The sequence below is a fragment of the Pangasianodon hypophthalmus genome, chromosome 22 (genome assembly GCF_027358585.1).
Source record: "Pangasianodon hypophthalmus isolate fPanHyp1 chromosome 22, fPanHyp1.pri, whole genome shotgun sequence".
In the NCBI taxonomy this organism is placed as follows: domain Eukaryota; kingdom Metazoa; phylum Chordata; class Actinopteri; order Siluriformes; family Pangasiidae; genus Pangasianodon; species Pangasianodon hypophthalmus.
Window position 1 is genome coordinate 18,783,039 of NC_069731.1, and position 17,389 is coordinate 18,800,427.

Here is a 17,389-nt window from a genome sequence, read left to right on the forward strand (position 1 = left end):
GTCTACATGAAACAATAGCAACAACAACAGCATTTATAATTTTATAAACATTATTATTATTATTACTACTATTACATAGTACTACTACTACTACTAGTATTAATTACTACTACTACTACTACTACTATTATTATTAGTTTTAGTAGTAGTAGTAGTATATGGCTACGAGAACAAGCGGGATTTTTAAATTAATCCATGTGACTGCTGTATAAGGCGTTTTACACACACACACACACACACACACCACTGATTCATTTCTTTTGGTGCTTTTTTTATTGGGCCTGGTTACTGTTTAACATCCCCACCCAGCTTCAGTTTGTTTAGTAAATCGATGTAATGAGACTGGCCTGACACTGCCGAGTGTGTCCCAGCTTTGCCCTGAGTTTTTTATCCTGAGGACACTCAACATGACTAACTGCTTTAAAAAACTCTCCCATTTTCCCTTTGTGAGAAAGATAGCAAAATAGCTCATTTAGATTCAGTGCTATCAATGAAAAGTCGTGTAAGGACGGATAAAAGGTAAGAGCTTTTGCTTTGCTTCTCCCCAGGTAGGCCGTGTGGAAACCGTGCTGTTTAGAAACTGTACCTCAGTTTTATACCTTTCCTTTGACCCGTGTTAGATTAGCCTGTATGCTAACATGTCAACTGCACTGTCTTAGCCTTTTGTACGTTGGACTTTATGACGTCAGCAGCTGCTACTTTCATTTAAACATACTAGCATACTAGTAGGACTTGTTGAAGTAGAATAATAATATAAGTATTGAGAAAGACTATGAGATTTTCCTTTGACTCTGAGAAATAAAACAGATGAACACTTGTGGAAGTATTTTGTTATTTTTGTGTACTACACTATTTAGTGCAGTAGTATGTGGTTTGAAATTGTTTTCAGTGTTAAATCATAGCCAAAATAATAAAAGATTAATATATATATATATATATATATATATATATATATATATATATATATATATATATATATATATATATACACACACACACAAAGTCTAGATTTATGAAGTCAGCAGGTTATTTAATTAAACATGTAATATCCAAGATATTTTCACAATATATTATATTTATATTCATACTGACAATATATTAAAGTTCCACATACGGTTTTATTATATTTTTCATATGCATCCAGTTATTTTTCCAAGATGTATAAAACGAATCATGAACTGTTGTTTTTGTTTGTTACTGATATTTGTAATGGTTTATAATGGGTATTAAATGTGTTGCTATTACAGTGTAAAAAGTCAAAATGGTTTCTTGATGAGATTAAATGGTCCTACAAATGGAATATTATAATGCGATTACATCCCTGACTGTTACCTTATAATATACCGTAAAATGTATATAATCTACATAATAATCTATACTACAACAGTGCAGTAGAAGTGGACTTAGGTGACCTGGATCTGGACTCACTTTTATATGACTATATATATATATTTATAAGACTCAACTTTTTATATGTAAATTACAGTATAATATACTGAATAAAGCTAAGTGAATGGTTATTTTTTTATGATGCATAATTCTGTGCTAAAAACATCCTGCTGCAATTTGTTAAGGTACCTGGAGTTCCTCCTTGGCCCTCTGGCATCCCGTTCAGGACATGACTTTAGAAGTAGTTTAGGATTACTGGACATGATTTGGATATGGCATGAATTAGACTTTGACTTAATCTTCCCTTGACAAAATTACTTATATATTTATAATATTATTTAGTTTTAAACAAGGTTTTTAGCATATGAGTGTCCATCTGTGATTTCCCTTTAGGTAAAATACACCTATTAAACCTAATCCTTCTCCTCTTGATACATTTTTGTGTGTAAAGTGAAAATAGTGGGTGTGACCTTGAAACAGTGTCGTGTGAACATTTACACTTCCCCTTTTAAAATGAAGCGCTTTGCTCGGCATTGGAGTTCAGTTAAAATGTAACTTCCTTTTACTCAGAAAACGAAGCCACTTTAAGTCCTCTGAATTAACTGAGAATCAGTTCTGCTTGTGTTTGTTTAAGATGGTTTAATGCATTTCAGTAGGGATGCATCAGTCCCACTTATGATATGGTAATGGGCATCTGCTGTTACTGATCTGATGCTGAGATCCTCACAGTAGATAAGCCAGCTCAGAAGTTTAGATATGTGCTGTAGGTCGACATTACATGTGCACAGAATATATAATGAATCAGTTAATCTGATCCGATATCAATCCAGACTCTCGGGTCAGTATGGACTCGGATACTGATGCTCAGTTTGGGAATCGGTGCTTCCCTAATTAATAAAACCTTCTGGTCATGCTCATGATGATGGTCATGTAAGACTTCCTTCCTGGTCCTAGCCGTTTGGACTTAATAAGCATGCGGTATTTCAGATGCTTAGTTTTGTCAGGTCTTTTTAAAATCAGACCTATTTATTTGAAATGTGATCATTTCCTTAATTCTAACTCAATGTCAGAGCAAATCACAAAAAAAATTATATGTCCCTTTTGGTCCATAGTAAGGTTAATGGCTTGTATACGACCACAACAGCCGTCTTTTCTGCATCCTCAAAAGACATATTAAAAGCTTTCACTCTGGATAAAAGCTAGACTTCTGTCAGAAATGTGTTTTTCACATCTTTGTGTTTACTGTGCTGTGAATATTCGTTCAACCACTGAAACCCTTATCAGCTGTGCGAGTTATCTTTATCTGCCAGTCACAGATGTAACACTGTGATCTTAATGACCAAATAATAAAACAGCCATAAACTCCTCTGACTCTCCTAATTAACTTTTAGTTAATGTTACAAATACAGTATTTAAGCTAAAGAAGTCTACTACTGGTGCCTGAATCATACCAAAAACTGTAATAATTGATGAAAATCATGACATAACAACTGATCGAATTAGTAGTTGTTATGTAGCACCTTTCCAAAAATATCCAAAGATTCATGAGAAGCTTAGATTAGTGATGTATAGTCTAAGCCGATGTTTGTTATAGGATTATATCGTAGGTTTGTCTTTTGGAAACAAGTCTGGAAAAAAAATTACAACTCCAAAAAGACACCAAGCTTCCTAATTTTGTAGTAGACTATTCCTGATGATAATACAGTGATAATACACTGTCTATAAAACAAATAGGCTTAAACATTATCAGAGAGTTTGCTTTTTCCTGTTTTATGGAAGAGATACTCTCAGGTTTAATTTATGATGGACAGAATGTACTGTTCATGTATGATCACATGCAGCTGTTTGTAAAGTTGACAGATATTTCACATTGAAGAGAAGAGATCCAACTAGTTAAACAATGCAGTTAACCCCAAGTTAATCCCAGAATTTTCCCATATATATTAATTTCACTCCATGGGACTGGCTGATGACACAATGTGCCTTTTGAAAAAAATGTTTTAGAGAAGGTAAAATATAACAAAAATGTAAGTTTTATTCTTGTTCAGAGAGTCAAAAGTTGTATAAGTTAGATCAATTAGATCCAATAGCCAATAGTAAAATAACTACAGCAGTATTTACTTCTTGTTTGTGAATAACTTTACTTTTGTTACCTGTAAAGTGACAATACTTAAAAGAAATTCTTCTAATCACAGTTGTTTAATTGTTGTGGTAGTACAATCTTAGTAAGATATAAATATAAACTCTTTAAAGATGGTGGTTATACATTTATTATAACATACTTTACTTACTTTCTTTGATAGAGCTCTGAAGCAGATATATTCTTCTTTCTTCATTCTTGAAGTGAGTGGCTCTTTGAGCACATCATATAAATTATAGTTTGACATTTCATTAAAAAAAAAACCAAAACATATCAGCAGTTCCTCTTATACCAAATTCGGAGCTGTTGTGACCTATGAGATTAAATGGGTTGAATACAAGCACGAGATGTTTATGTTCCATTTTTCCACTCTGTTTAATCTCTCACACAGTTAATGGTCATTTTCTATAGATTAAGAGCTTGCGATAGTTCCAATATAACTAGATTTATAACCTCATTCTTCTGATAAGTTTTGGATAAGGAGGGGAGATAAGTTTAGTGAATAAGTTCTGAGCAAGGAGTTGAGGAGTTTCAAACGAGGCTCCTCCCTCATCTTACTCGAGGACAAATCAGCATTCTGGAGAGATGGACACTCTTAAGGAATCAGTGGTATAGACATTGTCCTTTTTGCGCTTCAGCAGAAATAGTTAGGGAGGGATGAAGTTTTCTCTGACACCGGTATCTAAATCCCTCCTGGACATGGATGTAGCTAATTACTGTGAAGGTCTGGACCCGACCTATAGCACGCTGGGCTTTGAGAACGCTGACATGCTATATAGCGGGGGTGAGTAACATAACTGACGTGACTGACGTGACAGCTGCTGATACAAACTCTTCTCCATAAAATATTTTCACTTCAATGGAACTGGAGTTAGGCCTTCTTATTAGATGTTTCTGGAGGTCATTTGGTCTTAGAATGATGAATTAATGATTGAATTTTTGTTAAATAAATATATGAAAACAGCTGACGGATTTGTTAATTATGTGAGGCATCTTGACAGGGTTCATCTGTCATCCATCAGGACTGCTAAGACACTGAGAAATGCAATGATTGTGCTCCATCAACCAAAAAAAGCAAATTATTAGCCAGCAACAATGGATGTCTAACATCCTGGCTTAAATTTCAACAAAAGTTTGGATTCTACTGAACCATGTTGAAGCTGAGTCTCAAAAACTGTAAACAAACAAACAAAAAAAAAGGAACTCTCTTAATATAATATTGTTGGGACAGATTTTATAAATGAATATACAAAGATTGCACAATACTTTGAACAATTATAACTGTATAGCATTGCCTACATTCAGAACACTCAAAATACTTTGTTGCAGTCTGACAAGTTTGAGGTCATAACCTGATGCCGTAAGAAGTGGTTTATCTAAAACACTTGTTCTTCATTAACCAGATGCTGGCTTAAGATTGAGTGATGACAAAGATAGGCCAGTTTATCTTTACTGTTCTGTACAGGGAATCCACTTGCTGAGATAGAGGCCATAAAATAACTTTAAATTCAAAGCCATAAGCACATTCTATCAAGCACAAACAAGTCATCTTATCTACACACTGATTGAGTTGTTCATGTAAGAAGGTGTCTGGGCTGCAGAAACGATCATCACGTTGTTTTGCTCAAAATAATATTGAACATATGCTTTCTCACACTAATTGAATGTTAATCCTTTACATGCTGAAATTATAGGAAAATAATCAACGATGGTGTGGTGTGATGAAGCGTGATTTCTGTTACCAGCCCAAAGTTGATTATTTTTCTATAACGGCACGTTGTGTAGTGTTTTATTCCTCTTATACCACAGCAATTTGCCATCCATTACAATTGTTTATTCATTTATTAACAAAACATCATACTTTTTTATCATTTTATAGTTATGTTTAATATTGTGAATTGTCTGTGAAACAAGTTGGTTAAATGTAAACAGTTATTCTCTCACTTTCTCTTGAAGTTAATAAGAAAAACGCAGCTTGTCATGTTACTGAGAAGCCGCAAAGCTTATACGTAATCTGCGGACTTTCCTGTGTCGGAAAACTTGCGGAAAATTTACAGCTTTACCTATTGACACTGGAGACTCCTTCCATACAAGTTAAAGTTCTACCAGTGGGACAAGTCAAGGGACACTCTTTAGGGTGAAAGATTTAATCACTGTTTATTTAGACAATTGGACAAAAGGTTCCATCTAGCTAACAACAAAAGGCTTCCTTAAAAGAAAGGGTTTCAAGTACAACCCCTTTAGAAATCTTGAGCTATCCATAGAACATCTGAGGAACCCTTTTTAAAAGTGTCGAGCATGCTTTAATTGAGTTCATTTTTTGTGGAAATAATTTACCTGTTGTGTTTTTTCTTTGCTCCGTTTTAGATGCAGTGAAAGCATAACGTTTTTTTTTTTTCTTAAAATTAAGAGCATAAAACATGTGCTGAAGTCTATTAGCCTGCGTCTCAGAAGCTGACAGGGCAAAATTGCTTCTCCACGACAATGGGTGCACTTCTTTTTTTTTTAATTCTCAAATGAGTAAGGATCAGGTTGGGAATAGGGAGACGGCCTGATGCGAAGGAGATGGCTTTCAGCGCATTAAAATTCAATGATGAGATGTCAATCTCCATCGAATACGTGTCTGCAAGATAAAACATGAAGGCTAAATCCTAATTAAGTCTGTTCTGCATTAAAGGGAGATTTCAATCAGCTCAGGGCGAATAAAAGACCCCGGTCCCCTTGCTGCAGTGCTTTTGTTGAAATGTTATGATTTTGGATGCACAAAAGAATGATTGATTCTCCTCCTCTGTGAAGGTGAACAGAGGGATGCTGATCTCTATTTCACGAGAGGGTCGAGGCTCTCTTTGTTCACTTATGCAGAAATTCTTTATTGAAATCCTCTGCCTCCTCATTAACAGCGCTGATTGTGAGACAGCAGGCCAGACCATGGTGCCATAGATGTATTGCAATAGAGATTTTCTTTGTGGGTCATGCTAACCTCATGCTAGCTCTGCAAACCAGTCCTCTTTAGCTCCCGACTCCTGGTTTTCACCGACGTCTTTGCTTGGTGTGAATATTAGACTTGGTAACATGGTCTTGCAAGTGATTTCATAAGATTTTTAGCTCCTGCAAAATACATATGCTGCATTTTATATTCAAAGTGATCAATCGAGAGATCGATAGCCGTGCCAGACCTTAAATCCGAGCAGTTTGACTGATGTCTCGCTTTGCTGTGTGATCTGCAGAAAGCATGCCAACAGAGTCCAGCATCAGCCATGGGGATAATGGCGTAATCTCCAACTGTGCCATCTGTGGGGACAAGGCCACGGGCAAGCACTACGGCGCCTCCAGCTGTGACGGCTGCAAGGGCTTTTTCCGCAGGAGCATCAGGAAGAGCCACGTCTACTCATGCAGGTAGCCGACGCCCCTCACCCCTCGCATCCCTCATGTTTTTCAATTCTGCAATTAGTAACAGTAGGATGCAGTGCCTCAAATCCCATTCCGGAGGGCTGCTTATGTTTGAATTAAAGAGATTCATGTACCCAAGATGTGCCCTTTTTCAACCGCTTGATCAGGTTCAGTCGCCAGTGTGTCATCGACAAAGACAAGAGGAATCAGTGCCGCTTCTGTAGGCTTCACAAATGCTTCCGAGCTGGAATGAAGAAAGAAGGTAAACATATGTACATACTTATTTATAGCACAGTGCTGTTGAATTCTTGAATCTGACTGGTCTAAAATTGTTGATTAATTTTCTATAACAACAGCTCTTAATGCGCTCACTTTAATATGTCATTATTTCTATACGGAAATGTACAGAATAAAATATGCTGTTATTGGAAAATAATCTCTTTGGGGAGGTAACAGTAACTCAACTTCACACCACTTCACTGTTGATTATTTTTCTATAACTGCACGCCCCGTTGCATTTTATTCCTTACAAACGCTTATAAACAGCAAGGAAAAAGGAAATGCTTAGCACTGAAATAAGGTAAGCCATAAAAACATGCACTGGATACACGAGGAATGTGCAGTTTATTGGATGTATAACCTTGGCTGTGGATTTTATGACAGGCGATCATGTGCTCTCTACCTCACTTTCCGTGTGTGCGTGTGTTATTCAGGGCGGTGATCGGTTAAAGTTTTACCTCACTCTGTTTCTTGCTAGGTCAGTTTTTTTCTTGTTCCTCAGCTTCAAATGTAAAAGCATCAAAAAAATACACCATTAAGGTTATGAAGTTACACTATTACTTTTCATTCTCTTCATGCTGTGTACAGTTGAGTGCTACCCTAACCTGATTACATTCATCCTAAATATTCCAGCAGTCGGATCTAAATCAGGATTTATCTTTATTAAAAGGTTTGAACCCCCTGTTGATGTACCTAGTTAATGAATTTAACACAGCAAGTAATGTCGCCGCTTCACAGTTCCAGGGTCACCGGTTCAATCCTTAGCTCGGTTCTTGTCTGTGTACACATGAGTTACTGTAACCAGCCCAACATTGGTTGTTTTCCTATAGCAGCACATTCCAAAAGGTTTTATTCCTTCTTAAGTACAACCTTTATGTTTCTGTCCATGCGTCTGTCTATCTCAGGTTCTTGTTAGAGTGATTTCTCAAGAACGAGTGGTTGAATGTTTATAGGATTTATATGGAATTATCATTCATTGTACCCAGCGGATGAACAGGTTTCGGAATCGATCCAAACAGGGTCAAGGTCACAGCAAGGTCAAATGTCTGAAATAGTCTTTCTTCAATAGATTTCTGTTCCTGTTGAGTATGTTTTAAGGGTATTTCAGGCATACAAATTAGTAACAAGAAGGACTAGACTTGTTGGTGGTGTCGATGCCATTGGTGTCGAGGTCTACTTGTTTATTAATTAACGAAAGATGCATATTTACATTTAATATTGTGTAACATCTGTGAAACATCACTTACTTTATATCAGCTGTAAACAGTTATTCCCTCACCAGCCTCTCTTTTTCTCCCTCTTAATAAGACAACAATCTATCAACAAATATATATTTTTCATTGTTTTCTTTGTTAATTAAATCCACTGTAAGTCCTTGTGAATGAGCTGTTACTCTAGAAATAATAACATATTAAAACAAGAGCATTAATATAAACCTGATTTGCAACTGCACTAATTTTATAGAAAATTAATCAACACCTTCTGACCAATCAGAATCCAGATCTCAACAGCGTTCTCCTTGGTTTCATCATTTTCAAAGAAATGTTGTACCAACTTTTGCACTTGACCCTATTACCAAATACTAATTTGTAAATGAAAATTATGAACCTCTTGGCCTTTAATAATTAGTATCACTAGAACAAATGTTGTATTGAACAAGTGTATAGTGACTACACTTTGTGAGTCTTATTACTCAAAGGTGCCAGACAAACGCCATCATCTTAGCTAATCAGTAATCTTTTCGAGCTGTTATTAGCATTCTAATCAGCGGTGTTTTTTTGTGCGTTATTCAGCTGTGCAGAATGAACGGGATCGTATCAGCTCCAGGAGAAGCACACCAGACTCCCATGACCTTCCACCTATCACTGTGCTGGCGCAGGCAGAGTCCCTTTCACAACAGGTTGGCTGCTGATTGTACACGCTTACACACTCTGTATTCCATCTGCATTAACGTAGCATTTCACACTAGTGAAATTAACCTCATGATAATTGCAGCCTTAATATCTTAAGTTTATTCAAAAGATGCTCAATGTGACATTCTTCATAGACTCCAATCGTCCTTAACAAAGCTGATTAAAGACGGAATATACAGAAGAGAGACCGATATGAATATCTCATTAGAGTAACTCTGAAGAACGTTTCAGATATGCTTGGTTAATGATGATGATGAGAGACTGCGTCTGTAATTTGCATTAGTCGCTGCTTAAGCATCGGTTAATGTCATCAACATTTCCAATCATCTGCATGACTACTTATGTGAGTTTACTTTGCAAGGCAACAGCTTGTGTAATAATAAATGGTTCTGGAGGACGTGCTAACTTCACTCCATCTCCGTGTAGATCAGCGTCGCCAGTCCGACGGGCTCCGCTGATATCTCTGAGAAGAAATCAGCCACCGTTGGGGACGTGTGCGAGTCTATGAAGCAACAGCTGCTTGTTCTGGTAGAGTGGGCTAAATACATCCCGGCCTTCGGCGAATTGCCTCTTGACGACCAGGTAATGGCCATTCGAAAGCCAAACTGCCTGCGCTAATTGGGGAGGCACTTGGCTTAAATTGCAGGCCCTTTCGCTTGAGCTCAATATTTGCTATTCACATGACTGACTCAATTTATCCCTCCATTCAGCCTTGCTCTTTGGTTCTCCTGTTTTGTGCAGAATTTCTGATCTTCTCTGCCATGTTCTTTGTTATTGTATTGATTGATTATGCTTATAGTAGGCTGCTGATGCTTTTTAAATGAGCTAAATGTTCAGACTGTTCTCCCTCTGTTCCGGATTTGCAGGTCAGTTTATTACGAGCACATGCAGGAGAACATCTTCTGCTCGGAGTAGCCAAGCGGTCAATGCCATACAAAGATGTCCTGCTGCTCGGTAGCTATTGATCAGAATTTACATCAACTCTTTATAAATGCATGTGTACATCCAGGAAGGTCTCAGTCATAAATTAGTACAAATGTTGTTTTCTCCTTTTTCTAGGTAATGGCTGTGTTATTCACCGAAATTGCCCCGAGGCAGAGATCAGCCGAGTGGCTAACCGCGTCCTCGACGAATTGGTCTCACCCTTCCAAGACATACAGATTGATGACAATGAATATGCAGCTCTGAAAGCCATTGTTTTTTTTGACCCTGGTACAGTCTCGTATGCTTAAAGTTTTAAAAAGACCATTACATTACAAGTGACTAAGAAAAAGCCTTAAAAGAACACTTCTGGGTTTTTAACCTAATCTCTATCATTGCATCTGTAGTGTGCGTGTGTGTGTGTGTGCATGAGATTGCTACAGATAAGAACTTCAATACAATTTCCCTGTAGTGAGAAAAGAACTGAAAATCTCTTTAACCTAAACTCAGTTATAATGGAAGTCTAAGGGCAGTTGTTGACCATCAGTAAATGCAAAAGTACAGACATTGCACTCTAACTATAAAGGAGTAAGGATGAGACAGATGAGAGAAGAGTTTTATCCACGTTTCCTGACAGGGGAGCAGTTTTTGAGAAGGTATTTATGGTACGTTGTGCCATCAGATCCGCACAATAATGCTCTGCTTCACCAGTGATAAAGTAGTCACATCTCTGAAAGGAGAAATGATAGCTATAGGACTTCATTTACAAAAAACATTTCACTGGAGAATTCATGAAAAATTTCACTTATATTGACAAATTCAAAGACTGCTTTTAGACATCGATTATAAGTGAGATTGGAATTAATGGATTCTCTTTGCCACATACGCTACAGACATAGTGGATAGAGATTTTCAGGATGAAAAACCTTGAAGTATATCTCTCTAACTCATTTGAACGACTTCTGTTTTGTGTACGACCTTCAGATGCCAAAAGCCTCAGAGATCCCTCGAAGATAAAAAGCATGAGGTACCAGGTTCAGATGAGTCTTGAAGACTACATTAATGACCGTCAGTATGATTCTCGTGGACGCTTTGGCGAGCTGCTGCTGCTTCTCCCTACCCTGCAGAGCATCACCTGGCAGATGATCGAGCAGCTCCAGTTCATCAAACTCTTTGGCCTGGCCAAGATTGACAACCTGCTGCAAGAGATGCTGCTAGGAGGTGAGATGATAGAAAGCACTTAATTTGGAGATTTCTTTAGATTTAACAGAAAAAAACATACGAATTTAGATAAAAGGGCTCAATCAGAGATAAAGCTGTAGTTTACCAGTACGGGAAAATCTACAGAATGGAGGGCTTTATTGCTTCTTGGAAACATGACAAGCTGCATTTATTTGTCTTATTAACTTCAAGAGCAAGAAAAAAGAGAGGCTGGTGAGGGAATAACTAGCTACTCTAACATAAGAGATAACAGGAACTAACTTGTTTTGCAGATGTTCCACAACATTAAATATAAATATAAACAGATAAAAAGTATGATGTGTTATTCTTTAATAAATAAAAAGTGGTTAGCATTGGCAAATTGCTTTGGCAAATATTCCTTACATAATCAGTATCTTAACAACAAATTTAAATAATGGCAATTTAAATAAAACTAGGAAAAGTGCTCTTCATATAGTATAAATGGTTTCAAATCTAAAAATTTCAGAAATAAAAAACACAAGGCTTCAGTAAAAAAAAAAAAAAAAAAGAAAAAAAAAAAGATATGATGGTACATGCGTATATTTGCCTAATGCCTAATCTCATTTCTTCTGCAATTATATTTTTTTTTTTACTCTAAATTGGGCTCTTGGCTGTAAAATATTTCAGAACGTCCATCCTATAGAACTACAATTCTATAAAAGCAGATTAGAGATGACATGATCAGGACCCAGAGGAGGATATATTATGTCGAATTAATGATGTCAGAGCCATCTTTGCCCCCAAAGAAAAAGAAATGACCCCTTTAGGATTTAAGATGTCATTCATAATCAATACCTAAATGTATATGTCGATGGCCTCACAGGTCTGACCACAGAGCAGCCTTACTTGCACCATCATAGCCACCCCCAGCTCGCCCAGGATCCAATCACGGGCCAGACGTTAGTCATCAGCTCCATTTCAGGCCCTCTGCATGCACAGCAAATAGGTGAGATCATCATTTCTTGACACATCACTAGTTGAATATTATTGAAACAGTGCCACTGTTGACCCACATGCATGGACGTATATAATCCATTAAAGCTCATGCTGTGTTGTGGCTTGTTTTTCCAGCTTCTCCAGACACCCCGATCCCATCTCCTCCTCAGACTCAGAGCCAGGAGATCTATAAGGCCTCCTCTAGTCCTACACTCTTAATGCCGTCACAGCCCATCTCCAACAGACCCTCACCTGAGCCACCACTCTGAGGAATAAAAAGGCATCCTTGCATCATTAATAACTGTATTTGAGTGGAGCTGTATGCCCTGTGTGTTTGTAAATGTGTAAATAGTATGAGATGATTGAAAAAAAAAAAAAAAGATCAGCATATTATTAAAAATCTTTGAGACCATCGACGTTATGTGGTATGAGGTGAATCTTGGGAAAAAAAAGTCACCATTCTGGTGGACACACAAAAATGTCCTATAACATTTAATATGCAAATATATCATTATAATATGAATTTGACCCAGTTCTAATAATCACAGAAGCAGATGTGTGTCTGAAATCTTAAAAAGAGATAAATATGGTTATTAAAAATGAATTAAAAGGAGAACAATTGAAGGACATATGTGCAAATTATTTTACTTCAATTCTGTAATATGTGGAATTTCAAGCTATGTTGGTGTATTTATGATTATGTTTTAATAAACCAAACATTTTAATGGCTGCCTACCAATGCTGATTTATATGTTTAAGAAAGGATATATGCATAAGTGTGTACAATAAATGAGGCATAATGTGCATGCTATATCTAATATAGAAAACTAGGCTAAAATATTATCAGTTTTTGAGTGGTTATGTTACCATTTGTGATTTTTAAAATGATGTAGTGTTAGGGAAAATCTAGTGGGCTTTAATGTGATAAAGTCATATCCGGATCTTGCAGGTTTTAGTTTCCGTTTTGGTTGAAAAAGGGCCACTTTTCAAAACAGGCTGCAAATCAAAAAAATCTGGCAACCCTGACCAAAAGCAGCACGCGACAAGTCTCTACTTGTCTACTTGACAAGTCTCTATGGCGCGTGCGTGTTTTGTTTAATTGATTAGCTGAAGCTGATTAACGTCATGAAAAAAATCTTTCAGTGCACATTTTATGGAAAAAACACAGACAGAAACCGAAGTTTAGCCTCAGTAACTTGTTTATTTACGTTTATCTGTCGGTATTCTACTAAATATCGTCGAATATAGATGCTTTTCTAAAATGTGAAAATTGAAAGTTTTAGCTAACGCCACCTGGTGTACATTAAGGCTTGAGTAACGGTCCGGAAGTCCTCAGGTGTGTCCAGGTAAGTTTGCAAAAATGTTCATAATATGACTTCATTTTAATAGATAAATCGATACATTGGCATTATAAGGTTTTATACGACAGTTACATGATTATAAGATGAGAGATTTCGAGAAAGTTCTGATGTTCAGAATAGCAAAGAAAACAAGCAACAAAACAAACAAACAAAAAACTCCCAACACAATACATAAAGGAAATGCATTATACACTATATAGTTATTTTCTAAATAATAAGATTTTATAAAACAAAACAAAATATTTTGTTGTTTACATTACTTTAAGAATGAAAAAATATATAATATAATATATAATTGCATTGTTATATCAGTTATACAATTTAATAAGTAGACTAATACATAATAATAATAATCATTAAAATGCAGTATATTACACATGTAGCAACTTCTGTGTATACAGCCACTTAATTAGCTACACTTGCTTAATGAAAATTTCTTAAATAAAGCAAATAAATAAGAATATAAAAATCTGTGTATAAAAGCATGCAGCCTTGGTCAAGAGTCGCAGTGGTTTGAGTATTTCAGAAAGGGCTGATCTTTTAGGATTTTCACACACAATTTTACATTCTCTAGAGTTTACAGAAAGTGGTGTAGAGAGGAAACGCGTCTAATCAGCGTGTAGATGAAAATGCTTTGATAACGAGAGAGGAGAAGACTGATGGCCGGTTGGTTGTTTTAGGTGTGACTAACTCAAATAACAGAGTGTTACAATGTTTAATGTATTGTGCATCTGAATGAGTGAAACAGTACACATAAACGCACAGGCAGGTGACGAATTAATGCAAAAAACTAACATATAGTGTCTTAGTAAAGTGTTGGGCCACCACGAGCCTCCACAACAGCTTCAGTGCACCTTATCGTCGATTCTGCAAGTCTCTGGAACCATACTGGAGCGATGAAGAATGTTTTTCAAAAAGATTGGTGTTGTGATGATGGTGTCGTAGAGCGCTGGTTCTCCAAAATCTCCCATAGGTGTTCAGATGAGTTGAGATCTGATGACCGTGAAGGCCATTCATCAGTGAACCCTCGTGCCCTGGGGCTGGGGGCAGAGTCTTCCTGAAGAGACCACGCCCATCAAGATAGAAATAATTCATCGTAGAATAAAGGTGAACACTTTTTATTCATTTGCACTGACCGTTCCCTCTACGGGCATAACTCGACCCAAACCTTAACAGCAAAAAATAGAGTCCTTCACATTATAACAGAGTCAGCCATTTTTCCTTTAATTTGTCACCTGTCTGTATATACATACATCCAAATAACCTCCTTATTTATGTCTATATCCCTACTGAAAAAAAAAAAAACAGCTTAGACGAGCATGAAATTCATGCTGGTCTAAGCTGTTTTTTCCAGCAGGGATATAAACATAAATAAGTATGGATATGCAGTTTTTGGGGAGGGGTGCGAGGGTGAGGTTTGGAGCTAGACTGTAGGATTAAGAGAGCAGATGAGGTTTGGAGAGTTGATCTAAAATCAGGATTTGCATGGATATATAGAGGAATACAATATGTACTGTGATTTTCTTTGCATTAAACGCTTACAAAATTCTAAGTTAACCCCTTAAGCCCTGAGGAAACTCTGGTATTTCCTCACTTTTGTACTTACACACCCTTCCTACTAGTTTCAGTATAGTTACTGAATAATTCAGTATAGTTATTGGATAATATGCTTTATGATGCTAAGCAGGGATTGAGGGCTAATGGCAAAAGGAAGAAGCAGAAGAGATCTATGTTATTATATTATAGCACCTTTTGGGTTTTCTGTAGTTTTGACAGAACTATGGTTTAAATGGGTTTCTAATAAGCTCCAAAGCGGAATGTTGAGTGTAAATGTATTTAATCTAGTACCTCCTATTCAGTGAAACCCACGGATTATCCCCTGTTTAAGGAGATAATTTAGTTTTAACACTAATAAAACTGTAGTATGCTGTATACTGGCCACTAGTAAGATGTTTAAATCTTCTTTTCTCCTTCCTTCTCTATTAAATTGCAATTTTGGAAATGATAAGCAAATAACAATATTAGTACACGTGATTTAACCCTAAAGATTTTTTTTTTCTCTGTAATGACATATTCTCTTATTATGTTCAGTAAGGTGTGGATTTGGATGCTACATGTGACTGATTAACATGACATACAAAGCAAAAATAAGCAAAATTAAGATATTTCTACCATACACAATATACACACAGTACATCACAATATTTAGGTTTGATAACAGTGCCAGCAAAACAGTAGTGGGCTTCTTTCTTTTTCTTCAGTGCTACTTTTATTTAATATAAGTTGGTTAACATGGAAAAGGAGTTAAAATGAAATATACAGAAGAAAAATAGTATATGATATATAATATGTTTTACAGCAATGTCCAATGTGCACCTTATGTTTGTGTGTGATTTACTTGTGTCTTGTTGGTCAACATGACATGGAATCAAATATGTCTCTGGATCAAGTTCTTCGTTCCATCATTTCTCTGTCAGATACATGAGGTTCATCACTATATACTGATGTATGGCATGGCAGCAGGACTTGTTATGATCTTACTTGAACTAGGGTTCCAGTTGCTGCTACTAGTTAAAATGACCTGGTTGAAAGAATTATATCCTGTGCATTTTTTGTTAGACGCTAGTCAGAAAGAGATGCCACAAAGAAATGACTATAGGAAGAAAGGTCTGTCTTTTGATGGAAGGACTGATTTCCTAAAAAAAAAAAAAGACTTAGTCTAAGCTGTAGTTTGTTTCAGGTTTTGACAGAACTCTTGTTTATTTTCAGTCAAATAACCAAGACCGTATTATGAGCAGGCCAGATCTGGATTGGCATCAGCTCAGCGTTTATGGGAAGCTGTATTTAACGTTGGCATGTGCTGCTTTTTCTGGCTAGAAAACAAATCTTGTATCACCGAATGTGAAAGTGATGCAGTCAGCAACACTGTAGCTATTACAGTGTAGCAGAGCTGCTAGAAAGACAGAGCAGGGGTAAAATAAACACAGCAAACCCCACCAATCACTCCGTAATGGAGTAGCGGCTTGCGTGGGGTTAAACTGCAAAGCTCGACATGGGAGAGAGCTGAGCATCCAGTGCTCTTTTAATGAAGAGCCGCCCAGTGCACCGTGGCTCTTATTGGTACACAAAACGTAGTCTTAGTATTCGAGGCACACATCTCATTTCAAGCATGCAGCTTCATGTGACGATGTGGTATTAAGCCTTGATAAGCTGTCTGTGAGCAAACTGGAGTGGGTATAAGCATATCCCTTCTTTTTCCCTTTTTTGTACTGACTTGACACCCTCTGTGCCTCGACTTTCATCACTGTGACTGTAATCCATATGACCTATAAGGTGAATAGGGTGAGTTTTATTTTCCCATTCAGCAGAGGGCTTAGACATCAAGATTGAGGAGTTTGCGTTCATTTGATTGACTATTTAAAAAGCTTTTTCATGTTCAAATTCGACAAGCAACATTTGCACTTTAAAATGCAGTAATCGAAACTGATTTTGATTTGGATGATGTTTTGATGATTCCTCTTGGAGCAAAGGATTTGGTTTTGGATTTTTCTTCATATTAAAGCTTGTTTATTTTCCACTGTTGAAATAGTAAATGCTCTTTTTTTAATGTCTATTGTGTTTAGCTCTTGCTGTGCTCCCCTACTGCCTGTTGGTGTCACTATAGGCCCATAGTGAGTTGGTGATTTGGATTATTCTCTTTGTTGGTTGAGAATTTGAACCATCGGTCCTCATAAATCTGCCTTGATCTTTTGTTATGCAAAAGCGAATCGCTACCAGTAATGTCATAGCACATAGAGTTTGACATAGATGTTTGGTGC

At 36.7% G+C, this 17,389-nt stretch overlaps 1 protein-coding gene and 1 long non-coding RNA gene across 4 annotated transcripts in view; both read left to right on the forward strand.

The window, feature by feature from the left end:
• The first annotated feature begins 337 nt into the window (after positions 1-337).
• hnf4g (hepatocyte nuclear factor 4, gamma) lies at positions 338-12,935 on the forward strand. 2 transcript variants are annotated; one of them, XM_026938176.3, is made up of 10 exons: positions 338-519; positions 6,757-6,925; positions 7,087-7,181; positions 8,992-9,098; positions 9,538-9,693; positions 9,978-10,065; positions 10,171-10,323; positions 11,017-11,253; positions 12,098-12,220; positions 12,346-12,935. In XM_026938176.3, the coding sequence occupies exons 2-10, from the start codon at positions 6,762-6,764 to the stop codon at positions 12,477-12,479; spliced, it is 1,257 nt and encodes a 418-aa protein (XP_026793977.1). In that variant the 5' UTR covers positions 338-519; positions 6,757-6,761; the 3' UTR covers positions 12,480-12,935. The 2 variants fall into 2 exon arrangements, with proteins under 2 accessions (XP_026793977.1, XP_026793976.1); XM_026938175.3 differs by lacking the exon at positions 338-519 and adding an exon at positions 4,088-4,313.
• A 347-nt stretch (positions 12,936-13,282) lies between these two features.
• The window catches only part of LOC113541128 (uncharacterized), a 138,033-nt gene continuing 133,926 nt past the window's right edge, over positions 13,283-17,389 (forward strand). For both annotated transcript variants that reach the window (XR_008300760.1, XR_004576989.2), the window contains exons 1-2: positions 13,283-13,556; positions 14,545-14,678. This is a non-coding gene — a long non-coding RNA (uncharacterized LOC113541128). The remainder of the gene's footprint in view (positions 13,557-14,544; positions 14,679-17,389) is intronic.

Coding starts and splice junctions, on each gene's coding strand:
- hnf4g (XM_026938175.3), top strand. CDS start 4,187: ATGAAGTTTTCTCTGACACCGGTATCTAAATCCCTCCTGGACATGGAT. Junction 4,314..6,756: donor TGACATGCTATATAGCGGGG/GTGAGTAACATA, acceptor TGTGATCTGCAG/AAAGCATGCCAACAGAGTCC. Junction 10,324..11,016: donor CATTGTTTTTTTTGACCCTG/GTACAGTCTCGT, acceptor TACGACCTTCAG/ATGCCAAAAGCCTCAGAGAT.